We start from the raw sequence: 17,917 nt of genomic DNA on the forward strand, positions 1-17,917 counted from the left end.
GTGTGTACTCCTCCTCCCCAGAGGATCTGGGGTCACCTCTGGTTATCGCCTCAAAAGGAAGGGAAAGGTGACTCCCTAGCAGACCGGAGCAACTCTGTGGGATGATACTCTTCACAAGGCCCCGAGTATGGTCAACCAGATGGGTTGAGTGGGGATAACGGTGGTCCCCAAGGCATAGGGTACCAACAGTTCCAAGGCATTTGAGATGGAGGTTGGGCCCAAACTGGCCCAGGTCTTCTGACCAGGAAGCGTGTCTTGGAGGACAAGTGCTTAACGATGCATTGGACTTTTCAAAATCTCCTTATGAGGAGAAAACTGATTTCAGTCCCAATGGCAGTATCGATGGGCTGCTGGAGGGAAATCATAGCCTGAAGATGTAATGGGAGACAAACTCCTTCCACAGGCAGACTCCCCTGGTGGAGTCATAACCTCTCTCAAAAAGAGGGAAGATGAAGGAATGGGAGACTCTGGGACTGGGAGAAAGAAGATGTTCTCAGGAGGAGCGTGGGTCTCAGCTTTTCCTGAAGCAAGAGAGCTCCTGTCTGCCTGAACTGCCAGAGCCACTGTAGAGGCAGTCTGTGCCACAGCCATTGATGACAAAGATGGAACTGCAGGTGCTGGTGGATCCTAAGGTTTGTGTTTGGGAGGAACCAGCACCACCTGATCGCATCCGGTGCTGATGAAGCCCTACACTTGTGGGCTTTCTTATCATGCCTCTGAGATTTAGGATGTATTAAGTTTTGTTGTGCTGAGCTAGTGCTTGGTGGATCTGACTTCTTCAAAGCCAATCTGGAAGAAGACAGCCTCATGCTTATGAGAATGCTCCAAGACCCCGCCAAGGGATCTGTGGCAGCTGACTCCTTCACTCCTGATTTGGACCTCATGGCAGGAGGCGTACCCCTTGCTGAGTCAGGCCAATATACAGGAGGGATCCCTGGCCTGGATCCGATTGCAGCCTCAAGGCCTTTTCCATTAGGTAATTCCTAAGGTGAAGTTCCTGCCCTTTCTGGGTATGGCTGGGGAATGAACAGCAGATACTGCATCTTGCCACAATGTCCCCATGGCAGTACACACAGCATTGGTGGTCATTGCTGACCAAGAAGTATTGTGGGCAGGAAGCACAAATCTTGAAGCCTGGAGTCCTGCGCATAGTCCAGTACCCAAATGGGATGGGGAGGGTGGGGTTTGGGAGGCTCCCCACGTGCGGTAGACTAACTATAAAACACTAAAACTAAACAGATAAAAAGTTTAAAACTTGAGAATATAAAATCTATTTACAGCTATCTAAATATATTTTCACAGGTAAAGAAGAAAGCTGAACCTTCAGACACTGGATGTTCCAACCTGGACCACGCTGCAGAGAGAAGGAACTGGAGAGGCGATCGGTTTGCCCTGTCTTTTACCTCCTCGGTCAGAGGCATGAGGTGAGCCAGGGCGCATGTGGAGACCAACGGACACTGCTTTCAAAATTTCCCAGCTCTGGGATCATGGCATGCATGCATTCCCACAGTGGACTTCACATAGCACTTGAAAAAAAAAAAACAGATATACTGTAAGCTCAGCTTTTAGTGCTGGTGACAGTTACCACTACCTTGACATCCCTGAGTTTTACCTACAGTTTTCCTGATGTTCAGAAGTCCTAGCAGATTGTGAGCATGTCAAAAGGAGAGCTGGAATGATACAACACTGCATTATGGCTTTTTTCCCCTCTTGTAGTGACTTTTTTTTTTTTTTTTTTAAATACTGCTATTTTCCTGGTGAAAGGCTGGGGCCCTTCGGCAAACATGAATGACAACATTTTGAAATCCTTCCAGGAGATTAATTCACAAAATAACTGTTACAGATGACATTAGGATAAATAAAGACAGCGAATTACAACAGATAGTTTCTCAAAAGAACAGTATTTAAAACAGGGGAGAAAAAGTACTAGTGTATGGAGAACTATAACAGGGGAGGCAGACACCAAGAAGAAACACAATGTAAGGGTATTTGGGGATGTAATAAAGAGAAAATGTTTGACTATGAAACAGAATACTGAATCAAAATGTTGCCTATAGCCTAACAAATTTAGAACTTCCTAAAAATGAAGAAAGCTTTGATCTTATTGATTTTTTATTGAAATGTGGATCAACAAAGTATCTAAAAAACAAAAACAGATAGAAAAAACAACAGAGGGTTCCCATTATAACTGAAAGAGAATTTAAACTGATCAAAAAAACCCCACAATAGCTAGAACTATGGACAGTAGAGAGAAAATCTTTAAGTCTGCAAACCCAGATATAGGGACAGTGAATGGTAATGTGGCATAGAAAAAGGTTACCTGTGTAAAGGGAGCACATGCAGTGTAGGATTTTCAAAAGCACTCAGTGTTGTCCTAATTTTGCTGCCATTGACATAATTGGTAAATACACAACTTATATTAGACCTTATAGTATGTGTTTTGTATGTGTACAGTGAAACCTAATTTAAGCTACTATTCAAGGAACTTAAAAACCTGGCTGCTTACAGAAGGTGGTTTCATAATTCAGTGGTTTCTATTCAATATAGGTTCTTATTATACTGCACTCATTACTGTATTATCTGCACACCTAATAAAAAGGGAGCAAAATTATAATCAAGATACTTTGGGGCTTTCTTTTAAGAAATGAAATTGCTAATAAGAATTGTATCTTTTACAGGTTTCTCTATCTGTGTGCATCAAGAGGTAATTGTTTTTAAATACTGTAAGTGATGTTTTATATTACTTGCATGAAGCATTCAGTAGTACTGTACTGCCATTGCATTAAACAAATCTAAGCTTTTTACACCTGTGTATTTATTTGCTTGTGGCAGTTTGTATCATCGCTTTGCTGTTTAAAATAGTGCATTGTACGTATAATATACAAACTTCCATTTCATTAACTGTTTGGCAGTGCTGTTGAAACTGAAGATTTTGCCTAATTTATTTAAAAAAAATTTGGTAATAAATCCATTCAAACTCAACTCCATATTAAAATTATTTGATTGGGGATTCCTTTATGTTTTAAGAAACATTTAAGACCTGCGCAGTGCAGGAAAAATGGTGGACCTTACAAGCCACGAGGCATTGGAAGAGCTTATAAGGGTGCAGATCTGAACTCATTCCTTTTCTGATTGCCTTCTACCTCCACATAGGTCTTCTTCCTCTCTGTTCTCCAAATCAGATACTATACTCTAATCCTACAGCTTCCATGAGGGAGTCTAATGACTGTTCATTGCTCCCCTTTGGAGCCTGAAATTGTTAACTTTCTAGAAATGGTGCAAGACCTATTTTTTTCATAGGCATTTGGGGAAGTGGGTGATCTAGGGCAGGGGTTATCAACCTTTCTCTCTCTGAGCTTCCCGCCCCCCAACTTGCTATAAAAACTCCATGGCCCACCTGTGCCACAATAACTGGTTTTCTGAATATAAAAGCAAGGGCCAGTGTTAGGGGCTAGCAATTAGGGCAATTGCTTGGGGCCCCTACAAAGCTACATTTCTCAGGCTTTGGCTTCAGCCCTAGGTGTTGGGGCTCAGGGTCCCGGGCTTCAACCCTATGCAGTGGGGCTTCAGCTTTCTGTCCTGGGCCCCAGCATGTCTAACGCTGGCCCTGCTTGGCGGACCCCTCCAGGGGACCCCGGGTTGAGAACTGCTGATCTAGGTATCATAAGGATCTTATTTATTACATGAAAACCATCTTTAGAGTCTACTTATCACACAAACCTCCTAAAAAAATAATCAAAGGTACTTTTATTTGTAAAGCCCAGTAGAATATATGAAAATGAAGCACTTTAGGATATATGGTGACCTTAAAAAAAATAAACAGCCAAATTTTTTAACTTCCATGTCTCCAAAACATCTTGTGTGATTTGCCCAAAATTTGGCAGAAAAATTCAATCATGCAATGGGATCTAACATTCACAAGACTAGTTTGGGTTTAGTGAAATAAGGAATGGGAATGCAGTTTTGCAAATCAAGTATCTATCAGGAAGCTAACTTCAACATTAACTATGGAGAGCCTAGTACCTCTCCAGAATATGTCCATGTTCTGTATATGAAATGTGCTACTCTTGCCTTTATTCTTCCCTCAAAAGAAAAACTCTGCAAAGAGTGCCTCCAGAGTAAATACACTGCTTATTTTTTAGAAAGATACTGGTTCTGGGGGCTAGTGATGGCACTCTTGTGCTGTGAGCATGGGGTGCCCTATAAGAATAGGAAAATATTCCATTCCATCACTGTGCAAGTCATTTGTGATGTGGTTAACTTCTTCTAGTGGCCAATGTAAAATATGTATCAAGTTTCCTATATTTGTTTTGCATATTATTGGTTTCACCATTCCTTGCTCTAGTAAGCAGTACACTGTGTGGTACTGGAGGCAGGCTGTATGTCAAAGGTTGACAGAAATTAGAACATCTCTAGATAAACTAATAAATGCCTGGTATCAGAATACTGCTTAGATAGCCCTGCTTAGCTACACCTTGTTTGTCTTAACCCTCCCCTCACTCAGGATGCAGTTTTTATTTACACTGTATTTTCTGGATTCCAATCCACAGGGAAATGCAGAGTCTACCTCACTGTAGGGATTGTGGGCCAATGCAGAGATCACACACACAATATCACATGGCACACTGTGGTTACAGAGCTGTGCTCTAGGTACGTCGACAATACTTATTTACTACTAAGCCATGGGCAACTTTCCAGATTAAACCTTTTCCAGCCACTTGAATTGCCAGCTGCTCCTGAAGATAGTCTTTACAACCAGTATTCAATGAGTACTATGGGGTACATCTTCCTTTCTTGGCACGGAAAAACAACTGTTCCTTTGGCAGAACAAGTGAGACCAGTAGCTCAACATCAGCTGGAGCAAAGCGAGGGGGACACTCTTGTGACTTGCATTTATTGTTCACTATAGATAGATGTATAGCTCAGAGATGCATGTAGCATAACTGAGTAACTGTCTGATCTTATTTTTGTAATCCTTTCCCTTTCTCACCCCCATCTAACCCTATTGTTCATTAACAAAACAAAACAAATCAAAATCAGGGCAGGAACCATGCCTTTCTAGTTTCACTATAAAGCACAAAAAGAAGAACAGGAGTACTTGTGGCACCTTAGAGACTAACAAATTTATTAGAGCATAAGCTTTCGTGGACTACAGCCCACTTCTTCGGATGCATATAGAATGGAACATATAATGAGGAGATATATATACACACATACAGAGAGCATAAACAGGTGGGAGTTGTCTTACCAACTCTGAGAGGCCAATTAATTAAGAGGAAAAAAAAAAAAAAAAAAAAAAAAACAACTTTTGAAGTGATAATCAAGCTAGCCGAGTACAGACAGTGTGATAAGAAGTGTGAGAGTACTTACAAGGGGAGATAGTCAACGTTTGTAATGGCTCAGTCATTCCCAGTCCTTATTCAAACCGGAGTTGATTGTGTCTAGTTTGCATATCAATTCTAGCAGTCTCTAGAATTGATATGCAAACTAGACACAATCAACTCCGGTTTGAATAAGGACTGGGAATGGCTGAGCCATTACAAACGTTGACTATCTCCCCTTGTAAGTACTCTCACACTTCTTATCACACTGTCTGTACTCGGCTAGCTTGATTATCACTTCAAAAGTTTTTTTTTTTTGTTTTGTTTTTTTCCTCTTAATTAATTGGCCTCTCAGAGTTGGTAAGACAACTCCCACCTGTTTATGCTCTCTGTATGTGTGTATATATATCTCCTCATTATATGTTCCATTCTATATGCATCCGAAGAAGTGGGCTGTAGTCCACGAAAGCTTATGCTCTAATAAATTTGTTAGTCTCTAAGGTGCCACAAGTACTCCTGTTCTTCTTTTTGCGGATACAGACTAACACGGCTGTTACTCTGAAACTATAAAGCACCTAACTCATTTTTGTACATTAACAGAAATTAAGAACACTTGTGTGGACACAAACGTTAGAAGTGTTCACGCCTGCAAAGAACAGGCACATATATACGTATGAACAAAAAATGTGCATGCAAAAGTACAGATTGGGGGATGAGCATTTTTTCCCCTCAAGTTTTAGGCTGCCAAAGTACTTTTCCAAATAAAAAGCAAGTGCATTTTAGTGTACACAATGTTTTTAAGTAACACTATTTTTAATAAAGTAACTTATGATGTGTCTAGTCTCTTTACACACCCAAGTGGAGTGAATATACATTTACAAACGCTCACCCTGATGTGCATTATTCCTTACCTTCAGTTGAAAATAACTTTTAAAAATCAACAATCCTAAATATATAGGCACATTAAGGTATCATTTTCTAGTACAGCCCATCAGCTATATTAAGAGGGAAATTAATGTTGGCAATATATTTCCATTCTTCTTTTCATGATTGTGTGTTAAACTTCCCAAAAGATTATTAAGGAAGAAGGAATTATGAGGAAATTTGATGAAAAGCAGAAGACTTTCAACTCTTATGTAATACATATTATTAAATGTGGGCTCAGGGCCTGACTCAAAACCCACTGAGGTTAATGGAAGTCTTTCCATTGACTTAATGGACTTTGGGTCAAGCGTTCAGTGTCCCATCCCACTTACACCAGTGAACTTAAAGCAACTCTGCCAATTAGTTTTAGAAATGTGGATCCCATCCAAGACTCTGAAAGTAGTAGATTAAATTGAAAAATACAACATACCTGAAAGGTGTGTATACAAAAATCCTGACGTCGGTAAAGAATATAGCATGTTAGTCCTTAAAATACAAAGTACCTCATACTACAAATGTTTCTGTGAAAATTAATATATTTCATACTTCTCCTCTTGATGGTGGTCCTCTTGGTCACTAAGCTCATCATCATCTACCAGATGTCCAAAGGGCTCAGAAGAAATTGATACCATGTTAGACAGAATGATTCTGCTATCACTGCTGCCTGAAAGGACTAACTGGTCATGAGAATGATTGTATCGTACATTCCATACCCTATAAAATGAAAATAATTTAAAAAGTATTACAAGAGTCTATTCCACAGAGTCAGTAAATAAATATACTGCACTGTTTAAATACATTATTTCAATTTAAACGTGAACAAATAGTTTAAGAGTAATCTAATCTGTAAAATGGGTTATGCTCTAGGAATTATTTTGGGGAAGTTCTATGGCCTGTGCTATACAGGAGGTCAGATTAGATTATCATAACGGTCCTTTCTGGCCTTAGAATCTATAAGTATGGGTAGAATCTGACACACTCATTCTAGAGATTGTTTTTTGCTGTCTTCATTTCGGTCATAAACTTCCATGTAATTTGATTTTCCAGGGCCATATCTTTAAAATTCAACAAACAGGTTGCAGGTGGGGAGGGGAGGGTGGAGGGACCAAACCCTAATATAATTCCCCAAGAGTAAATGTCTGCTTATGGTTCAATATATCAGACAGTCTAAAAATACTAAATACAGTAAAGTACTCTAAAAGCAAAATATGGATTCGAAATAAACTTCTACATTACCCAAGATCTCACAACATTATCACACTGAACTGTTAAACTAGACCCTAAATCAAAAGGATTAGATTTTGCTAGTGTTTATATTTTATGAATTAGGTTAATACCAATCGCTTTATGATTTTCTTTTGTTCTATTTTTGTTTTCATCTTCTCAACAAGTAAAAATATTTCTTCTGTTAATTCGCATTTTCAAGCTACTACCAAAGTGGTTGCGGGGTCCAGATTTAAGGTGCAAGTGATTCTGCAGCTCAAATCCCAATATAAAGTGCTCAGCTTCTCTTAACTACAAAAGTATCCATTCATAAGCATTCAAAAATGGAATGGTTAATCTCTTTAGTAATTTTTTAAAACTATGGGTGAGATTCTCACCTTGCTCTGGCCCCTTCATATTTACACAGAATGGTGTAAAGGGGCTCTCAAAGTCTTGGATCTGGCCAAGGGAGAATACTGCCCCAGGGCACGAAGTGATCTAAGGACCCCCTCCCCCCCGTGCCTGTGCTAGCCCAAGGGATGTGAGGAGCAATTTCACGGGTGCGGGCTGCAGCATGTAGCACTGTAGAGATGTTGGGCAATGCAACTGCCATAAGGCAGCCCAGGGAGGATGCTGTAACTGAGACAGCCCTAGGGCTGTGTAAATTATGTCAGGGGCCGCAAAGCAACCCAGAACTCAGAATGCAGAGATGTCTTAAAAAAGACACCTGAGTCCCTTCTCCCTGTGCTGTGCCTCTTAGAAAATGCAGCCCAGAATCTCACCCTTCATACAGCTGAAAATACCATACTGGAAATTAGATTAACATTCCCCAACCCTTAATTTACAAATTATACAAGAAACAGTCACATATTAAAAGCATTCCTCGATGCAGAAAAATGATGAATCACAATAGCATAAACACAGCTAGTTTGCATTGTTTTTAAACAGTAAAATAATTAGCAGAATAAATTACATAAACCGTCCACCCACAAAACAGCATGCAGATAATTTATTCTACCAGTGGGAATGCTCCTCTAGTGTCTTCACTGGCTCAGTGACATTTCTAGTATCCCAGAATTTCACCTTGCAGTCATCTCCACAACTAGCCAGGTAGTACTGTTTATTGGGATTGAAGTCTAGGTCCCGTACCAGCTGTCCATGTGCATTTTCTATGTAATAGATCTGTCTGTAAAACACACATTAAAAATTAAATGTACTATGAAAGCTAAGTGCAGTCTACTGATAAAAATCTGTTTCTCTAGTAACTTGGTTAATCCTTTGGCAGTGACAGAGCTAGGCCACGTCTATATTATAATTAGGGTGACCAGATGTCCCGATTTTATAGAGACAGTCCTAATATTTGGGGTTTTATCTTATATAGGCACCTATTACCCCCCCCCGTCCCGATTTTTTGCTGTCTGGTCACCCTAATTATAATCTTTGGTTGACACAAGTTACATCAGCATACAGCCATTGAGTCTGTACATCGCTTGTGGGCATGCACACTTGGCTGTTTGCTTTGGGGTGGTACGTACTCACCAGGAGTGCCTGTGTCAATGCAAAGTGCAGTGCACCATGTGTAGATATCCCAGTGTGTCACACACCTTTGTATAGTGCAATGTCTTTTGGGAAATTTTCACGATGTGTTATGGGACAGAAGTGACTTGGCCAGGGATTTCAGAGCTAAGGGTCAACTTCTCAGTGTGCAATTTTCTCTGCCCCATAATGCTAAACATAGCCCATAATTTTTGCACCTTTTTAAAGCTACCTGTAAACCCCGTGGCACTTTTCAGTGTTTGCCACCTCTGATAGAAGCCTGCAGAGCTCTGCACTTTTCTCATTAATGTTGCGATGATCCGCTGGTATTTACAGAGCTGCAGGAAGTACTGCAACAATGGGAGACATGACAATGTCTTCGAGGACAGTTTGCTAAAAGACATAGTGAAAAACAATTCAAGATTGTTGGTAGTATTCATGAAACAGGTGCAACAGTGAAGTGTTGCTTCTGGGCCCGAGAAACAAGCACTGGCTGGTGGGATTGCATCGTAATGCAAGTTTGGGATAATGAGCAGTGGCTCAAGAATCTTCAGATATGAAAGACCACATTCCTGGATCTGTGTGCCAAGCTCGCCCCAGCCCTCCAGTGCAGGGAAACCAGACTGAGAGCTGCATTGGCAGTGGCGAAATGAGTGGGGACTGTACTGTAAAAGTTTGCAATTCCAGATTGCTACCACTCTATGGGAAATCATTTTGGAGTTGGAAAAATCCACAGTGGGGGCTGCAATCATGCAAGTGTATAGAGCCATTAAATAGTCTCCTCCTATACAGGACTGTGACTCTTGGCAATATGAAGGACATGGTGGATGGATTTGCAGCAATGGGGTTTCTGAACTGTGATGGGGTGATAGATGGCATGCATATCCCTATTTTGGCACCAGCCCATATTGCCACAGAGTACATCGACAGAAAGGGCTATGTTTCTGCATAGACTGTCGGTCCTTCATCAGTTAAGATTGAGACGATCACAACACGTCTTCCAATCTTCTCTCGCTCTGGCCATCCTTCGCCATGCTTGTCCATATCTCCTTGTTAGGAAATCATCCCACCTCTTTGGAGGCCAACCACGTGGCATGTTTCTATGGTTATGCAAGTATTGGTAGCTCATCGGGTTGCTTTCTTGATATTAATGGGGGCTGGTCAGGGAAGGTGCATGATGCTAGCATCTTTAAGGACTGTTCAGAAAGCTGCAAGCAGGGACATTCTTTCCATTGGTGGATTACCATTGGTAATACTGAAATACCAAATACTACCTTTCTTCACCCTCTCCCCCATTCTATTCTCTATCATCTGAACATATGTCAGGATTACCCCAATCTTAAAAGACCCTCCCTTGACCACACTTGTTTCTTCAACTACTGTCCCATCTTCTTTCTTCCCCTTTCTTCCAATCTTCTTGCAATTTATTTCCACTGCCTGGACTTTTTCTGATTTAATTTTCTTTTGGAATCCACACATTCTGGTTTCTACCTTCTCAGCTTGACATACACTGCTCTTATTACAATTACCAATGACTTCCTCCTGCCCTAGCATGAAGGTCCTTTTTTTCCCCTGTTCTTTTCCTCATTCATTTGTCTAACACCTTCAACATCATTTTCTACCCACTCTGGGGGTTTCTTGACAGTATTCTCCTGCTTCTATTGTAGCCCTTCTTCAGTATCTCCCTCCTCCCTTTTCCCATTCTCTGCAAATTTTTATCCTTGGTTCCCTCATCTTTACTTCTTTTTCCTTAGTTATGGCTCAATTCATCTACTCTTATGGCTTCCACTCCTACTTCTGCCTACTTACAGGAGCTTTCTGTAAGTCAGCTAGTCTGGCTCCCCTTATTGTGAAGAACCTGCTTTTTTCTCCAATGCTAGTCAGTTATGCAGTTCTGCTCTGCCCAAGCTCAGAAGCTCCGTGGGTCTGAAGAGTCCCTCCTGCAGAATTTGGTAGCTTAAATAACAGATCCAATGTAAGAATCCTGGGGCACAGCTCAGTCCCGTGAGCTCCTAAACTCTGCAGAGTAGAAGCTTCAGACAAATCTTGGGGAATGTCAGAGTTGTGGTTCAATATGACTATATACCAACAGGTCCACATGCAGTTGGTGTAACATTTTCATACACATATAAAACATGGGTAGCTGGGGCAGAATCCTTATATTCCAGGAAATACAGTGACTTTACATATTTAGTAGACAAATCAGACTAGCCTCTTTCTAGAGATACTACAGTCTCTTTAGCTCAGAGAGTTATTCTTGTTTGTATTTTTTTTTCCATGTAGATTGCAAATAGTTAATTGTCTGAAGCCCATTGCTCTTCAAACTGGTTTTGGGACTGTCTAATCTGAGCTATGATTTTTTCTATAGCTTGTATTTTGTTTAGACAAGCTGTAATTGTGAAGTTTGCTTTTGTAAACTATACTGTAGCATTTTTCTTTTAGCTACTGTTAATAACCTGAATAAATATTTTTCACTGGTGTTTACTAGGATACTTCATTAAGCACAATGTTCAGAAAATTTCTCCATTAGGACTAGTAAGTAAGAGCGTGAAACTTAAATGTATTGCGTGCATGGTCTTTATCACTTAAACTTTCCTTCTTAGAAACATAGTTAGGCTTTAAGCTCAAGTGTGAATACAACATGCTGAAATGAGATAATTACAGAAAACAAAGGAAGAGCCCCAAAAAATCCTTCTCTTTTGCCCTTCAACATTACCTCCCATACGTTTTTATTAAAGTCAGCCTTATTTATAAATATGAAGTTAGATTTTTGCATGTCCTCTTACAGAACAATGAAAATGACAAGAGGCTAGAACTGGGGTAGGCAACCTATGGCACGTGTGCCAAAGACGGCACGTGAGCTGATTTTCACTGGCACTCACACTGCCCGGGGCCTGGCCACCAGTCCGGGGGGGCTCTGCATTTTAATTTAATTTTAAATGAAGCTTCTTAAACATTTTTAAAACCTTATTTACTTTACATACAACAGTAGTTTAGTTATATATTATAGATTTATAGAAAGAGACCTTCTAAAAACGTTCAAATGTATGACTGGCACGCGAAACCTTAAATCAGAGTGAATAAATGAAGACTCGACACACCACTTCTGAAAGGTTGCCGACCCCTGTGCTAGAAGTACAAGAAGAAATGGCTTTTGATGACTGTATATATGTCTAGTTAGCTTTGCTTTATGAAATTAAATAAACCTTTTTAGCTTGGGAAACATGGGGACTTACTGCTGCACCCTGGGCTTGCAGGAGCCATAGAACTAAATTTGAAATCATCCCCCCTTTAAGGCAACAGAAGTTATTACAAGACATCCGTTTTCTCAGTTTAGTGATAAATTACTGTATGCTAAGGGGATAAATAGTATCTTAAAAAAGGCTTGCAGAGGCTTCTGTTGTTATGGCAACAGATGTGCACATCACCACTCCTTTCCCTATCAAAATCACAAACAGAGCAGGTAAAGAGTCCCTAACTTGGTATATTTACAGCATTTTGTTTGTCTTGGCTCACTTTTTTTTAAATAAAGTCCAAGATTGTGTGGAACTAGTACGTTATAATCTTAGATACAGTAGTTACTAAAATGGTAAAAGGTAAGCTTACCTCCAAAGATTAAATTACCTTTAACCATCATACTATAGAGGTAACAATTAGTGCACCATCAGTACTCTGATTTAAACAGAAATTGATTTTCATGGTGAATTACGAAACAGCTCTAGTTTAAGTAATACTTATATTGTGTATTGAACAATCACATTGGGACTACTGCATAGTTCGATGACACTCAATATACAAGGTAGATTTGAAGCTTAGGAAAAACCCAAGAGTAAACCCTTTACTTGAAAGCTCTGAATACACCAACAATGCAATCCAAATCCATTCCATTTACAATTATTTATGCAGTCCTAGCTTTTCTACCCGTTTTTTGAAAAAAACAAGTCAAAAGTGATGAAAATTAACCTCCAATGGAGAGTCTATTCTTTAAGAACAAGAGAGCAAATTTTTTTTGTTACCTCATACTTCGTGTATCCCATCCTCGAATGGCAGTATCATTGGCTGTTGCAACCTGTGTACAATTGTGGTGTGGACTCCATCGTCCGGAAGTAAATTTTAATTGCCCTTTTCCTTCCAATGCAGCAGAATTGGAGAGCTGTGCATTAAAAAAAAATGGGGTATTTACAAATAAGGCTAAAATAAAAATAAATGCAGATGCAGTGGAAAAATTGCAAGCTGACTTAATGCTCCAAGTGCAAGAAAGTAAGGTAGAGATGCTAGGATAATAATGGGGACAAAATACATATATACATACATAAAAAGTATGTAAAAAACCCAGACCAGTAAGTTTGTTTTCTAGCCTATACAATATGAAGTAATTTATATAAGGTTTATCCAGTGTAAGTTACTTAGTAGACAATGGATATAAAGATCATTTTCTAACCTTCTTTGCATTTCCAAAGAAAATTAAATTGTTTCATATAATTCGTTGAAGCTTCATGGGAGTATTCAAACATCTGAAGATGGTTAACAAGCACAAATATATACATGCATTCAGTTTCATGGAATTGCTCACAAGATACATCAATACTCAGTGTTACTCAATACAGGTGTGTCAGTTTTAATCTTAATGAATGCACCTTCATTCAGTGTGCTCAGCCATTTGATAGCATCCTCTTCAGGCAGATGAAGAGACAGAAGCCCACCATCGAAGTAAGTCAGCAGGCACTTGTCAAGGACATGCGATATAGTCTGAAGTTGCCTACATCTACATCGCGGGTCATTAGAGAAACCACATATGAAGAGCTCGGCCACACAACTGCCCTGTCCTGTTTGAAACTGGTTCAGGGATGACCACTGGTACCTTGGTAGGTCAAAACCTGGTGGGCAGATGGTTGGCTTGGTGATGAGAGAGTGACTAATGATTGTCATCGCTGACCAGTCATTAAGCCAAGTAGATTCCAGCATCTTGTCCTGTGGTGGCATAAGTGACTATAAAGGGCATCCAGAAGACATACAAATTGGTGAGTGGTTGAAGAGCTCTGAGTAGAGAAGCAAGTCACTGTCCTCATGGATCTTGGCCAGGAGCATAAAGAAACCCCCCTCATGGTGAATATGGGGTGGTGCTATGTTACTAAGTATTGGCAGCCATGACAACAGTTGCACGTAAAGTCCTGGGGTAACAATGTGCATAGCTTCATTAAGCTCTACATAGACCAGCCTTGTGGGAGATGAGCGACACAAGACAGGAGCACAGTATTCTGCTGTTGAACAGCAGAGAGCAAGGGCTGATGTTTTAAGTAGCCAGTTTTCTGAGCATGTTGTTTTGAGTGCTAGCTTTGGCTGCTGTCTTCAAGTGATTGCAGTACGTCAATGACCTCTCCAATATCACGCCGAGGTAAACCAGGTTTGGGTCGTGCTGCAGGTGTCGGCCGTTTAATAAAAAAAAAATTAAAATCCTGGTCCATTAGTGTATAATGTCACATCTACTACCATATAGTGAAAGGTGGATGCTAGGTCATATGGTGAGAGTAAAAAGATCTAGTTTCAAAGTACATAAGGAGGCTTGGAAGGGAAGCAAGAGATAGGTTAGGATCTCTGGTTTCCTCCCTCTACACTCTCATTCACCCTCTCAACACTGACAGAAAGGCCACAATAGGTAACTGACTTTCTACAGAAGATGGGAAGACAAGTTCTCTTTAAGCCAAAGTGAGCAGGAAGAGGCCTTAAGTATTGCAGGTTCAGATTATTATTATTTAATTTAAATACCCTTGCTAAAACTATGGTTTTGTATTTTACATTTTAAAGAAAAAAATAAAACAACCTGCTATTAATCACAGCACAACACTGTACAATTTCAACATGACTAAGCAAAGAAGTTAAAGATGGAAGAGACGTATTTGGTCATTTTGTTCATCCCCTTCCTTATACTGCATTCTCTAAGTGGTTTATGTAGAATACATTTAAATTATTTTAGTGATAGGTATTCCACACACTAGGAGAGCTCACTGTAAGGAACTTTTGACCAATACCCAGAGCCTAACTTTTCCATGGATCAACTTCATCCCGTTACTTCTTACCCTTCCTTGTTTTTTACACTCCACATACTACTAATAATTTCTAAATATTAGAAGTGGGCAAAGATTAAAAGAATGCTTATTATGTTCAGTGATCATTTTGAGCTTTCACAGGCGTAATCAAGGCTAAACATATCTAGCATCAATCTATTTGTAGGACTTTTAACAACTTTAGAGCTATGCTGTCAATATGGAAGAGAGGCAATGCCTAAGTTTATGCTTTATCATATTATAACCACGTACACCTTTGTATTTTGCAAACCTTTTACTACATCTGATAATTCAGACACAAACGCCTCCTCGTTTGGGCTTTTAAAGTTAGCAATTTAGAAACCTTTACAGCCAAGTACAATTTTTCAACCTCTGAAATGATTAAACTGGCTGAGATGTGCATGTCTTCAGAAACCTTTGTGAAGTTTGTGTTTGTTGTGGTATAAAAATGTAAGAGACCTACCCGCGTGATTATATTTTGCTTATGTTTCCATCTCTTCACTACACTTATACCAAACAATAGCGTGAAAATTATTATTTGCTGTCTGAACAGTTACTTAAATCTTTTTGGATGGAAAACTTTTTATCAGGGCTGGCTCCAGCTTTTTTGCCGCCCCAAGCAGCGAAGGGAAAAAAAAAATGGAAAAAGTCAAATTTCCGCCAAAGGCTAAAACGGAGCACTTGAGCTGCCACCGAAGTGCCGCTGAAGACCTGGATGTGTCGCCCCAATACTGGACGGAGTGCCGCCCCTTTCTATTGGCCACCCCAGGCACCTGCTTTCTTCGCTGTTGCCTGGAGCTGGCCCTGCTTTCTATTTTTGTTGGTACTCATGGGTTTATCTATCAATGTAGCATCTAAACATCTCTCGATAAAGTTGTCACTGAGCTCCAGTAGAAAAGACAGAATTCAACATGGAAAAATATTTCCTTTAAGTCAGGGCTTTGAGGCTCCGAAAGAAGGTGGTGCTGGGAAACTTGTACAATTGTAATTGAGCTTTTTCAACTGTGTGGTTAAATGGACACTTTTTTTTAGTGCTGTGAATCCAGCATCTACAAGGAGCATTTAAGATTGTTTAAATAAAATAGGTTTTAAAAAACATTCTGCTGAGCTTTAGAAGAATCCACAGATATCAACCTTTGCCATCTTCCATAAAAAAATATGAGAAAGCCCTTGCTGTACCTTGAGGCAAACACCTCCCCTATTGCATTCAGAATGGATATTCTCATCACCATACCAAGTCCATTTAGAAGATGGCTTCCCACCAAATTCAAGGAAAGGATATCTCTTGACCAAATATTTTTAAAAGATTCTTTTTATATTTTTCTTTAACTATTTTTGATCAGTATGTTTACCATACTAGTGATGCAATTCAGACAAACTTACAACATTTGCCCTGATCATCACAAGGGATTTTAAACCTATTACTCTCTCAGCTACACATCATTGTTCCATTAAAGCTGGCAATGGCAGTTTGTCCATTATCAAGATCTACATAAAGTTGTTTCTTCCTCGAGAGAAATTAACGGATGTCCACCCATTTCCTTACAAGTTGTCTCTGATTTCATTAAGAACAGGAGTACTTGTGGCACCTTAGAGACTAACAAATTTATTAGAGCATAAGCTTTCGTGGACTACAGCCCACTTCTTCGGATGCATATAGAATGGAACATATATTGAGAGATTATATATACACACATACAGAGAGCATGAACAGCTGGGAGTTGTCTTACCAACTCTGAGAGGCCAATTAAGTAAGAGAAAAAAAACTTTTGAAGTGATAATCAAGCTAGCCCAGTACAGACAGGTTGATAAGAAGTGTGAGAATACTTACAAGGGGAGATAGATTCAATGTTTGTAATGGCTCAGCCATTCTCAGTCCTTATTTAATCCTGAGTTGATTGTGTCTAGTTTGCGTAGTTTATTCAAACTCTTAAGAACATAGGCTATTTTTAAAAAATGTAGGTACTTTAAAATCAGGCATTACAGTGTCTAAATATGGATTTAAGTAAGTGGCCTGATTTTCAGAAGAGCTGAACACCCACAAACAGAAGAAAATGTTTGGACACTGATCTACATTTTTACCAAACTTTCAAATCTATGAAAGTTCCAGTCCTTCAATGAAGCCCATGAGCCGGGTCTCATAATACCCCTATACTTCCAAGCCTGTCCTTGACAGAAAATACCATAGGTTACCTTTGGTCAGACCCAATGGACTCTTGAGCCTTTTCATCCCATGATGTTCAAGGGGAGATAGATTCAATGTTTGTAATGGCTCAGCCATTCCCAGTCCTTATTCAATCCTTTGTTGATTGTGTCTAGTTTGCATATCAATTCCAGCTCGGCAGTCTCTCGTTGGAGTCTGTTTTTGAAGTTTTTCTGTTGTAATATAGCCACCCGCAGGTCTGTCACTGAATGACCAGACAGGTTAAAGTGTTCTCCCACTGGTTTTTGAGTATTATGGTTTCTGATGTCAGATTTGTGTCCATTAATTCTTTTGCATAGAGACTGTCCGGTTTGGCCAATGTACATGGCAGAGGGGCATTGCTGGCACATGATGGCATATATCACATTGGTAGATGTGCAGGTGAACGAGCCCCTGATGGTATGGCTGATGTGATTAGGTCCTATGATGATGTCACTTGAATAGATATGTGGACAGAGTTGGCATCGGGGTTTGTTACAAGGATAGGTTCCTGGGTTAGTGGTTTTGTTCAGTGATGTGTGGTTGCTGGTGAGTATTTGCTTTAGGTTGGGGGGTTGTCTGTAAGCGAGGACAGGTCTGTCTCCCAAGATCTGTGAGAGTAAAGGATCATCTTTCAGGATAGGTTGTAGATCTCTGATGATGCGCTGGAGAGGTTTTAGTTGGGG

General features: G+C 39.9%; 1 protein-coding gene across 1 annotated transcript in view; it reads right to left on the reverse strand.

Moving 5' to 3' along the window:
• Positions 1-17,917, reverse strand: part of EIPR1 (EARP complex and GARP complex interacting protein 1) — a 174,400-nt gene that overhangs the window by 6,427 nt on the left and 150,056 nt on the right. The window contains exons 6-8 of the mRNA XM_054022778.1: positions 13,001-13,137; positions 8,467-8,634; positions 6,792-6,959 (exon numbers count right to left, since the gene is read on the reverse strand). Coding sequence (XP_053878753.1) covers positions 6,792-6,959; positions 8,467-8,634; positions 13,001-13,137 — 473 coding nt within the window. The remainder of the gene's footprint in view (positions 1-6,791; positions 6,960-8,466; positions 8,635-13,000; positions 13,138-17,917) is intronic.

This window comes from Malaclemys terrapin, chromosome 3 (genome assembly GCF_027887155.1).
Source record: "Malaclemys terrapin pileata isolate rMalTer1 chromosome 3, rMalTer1.hap1, whole genome shotgun sequence".
Taxonomy (NCBI): domain Eukaryota; kingdom Metazoa; phylum Chordata; order Testudines; family Emydidae; genus Malaclemys; species Malaclemys terrapin.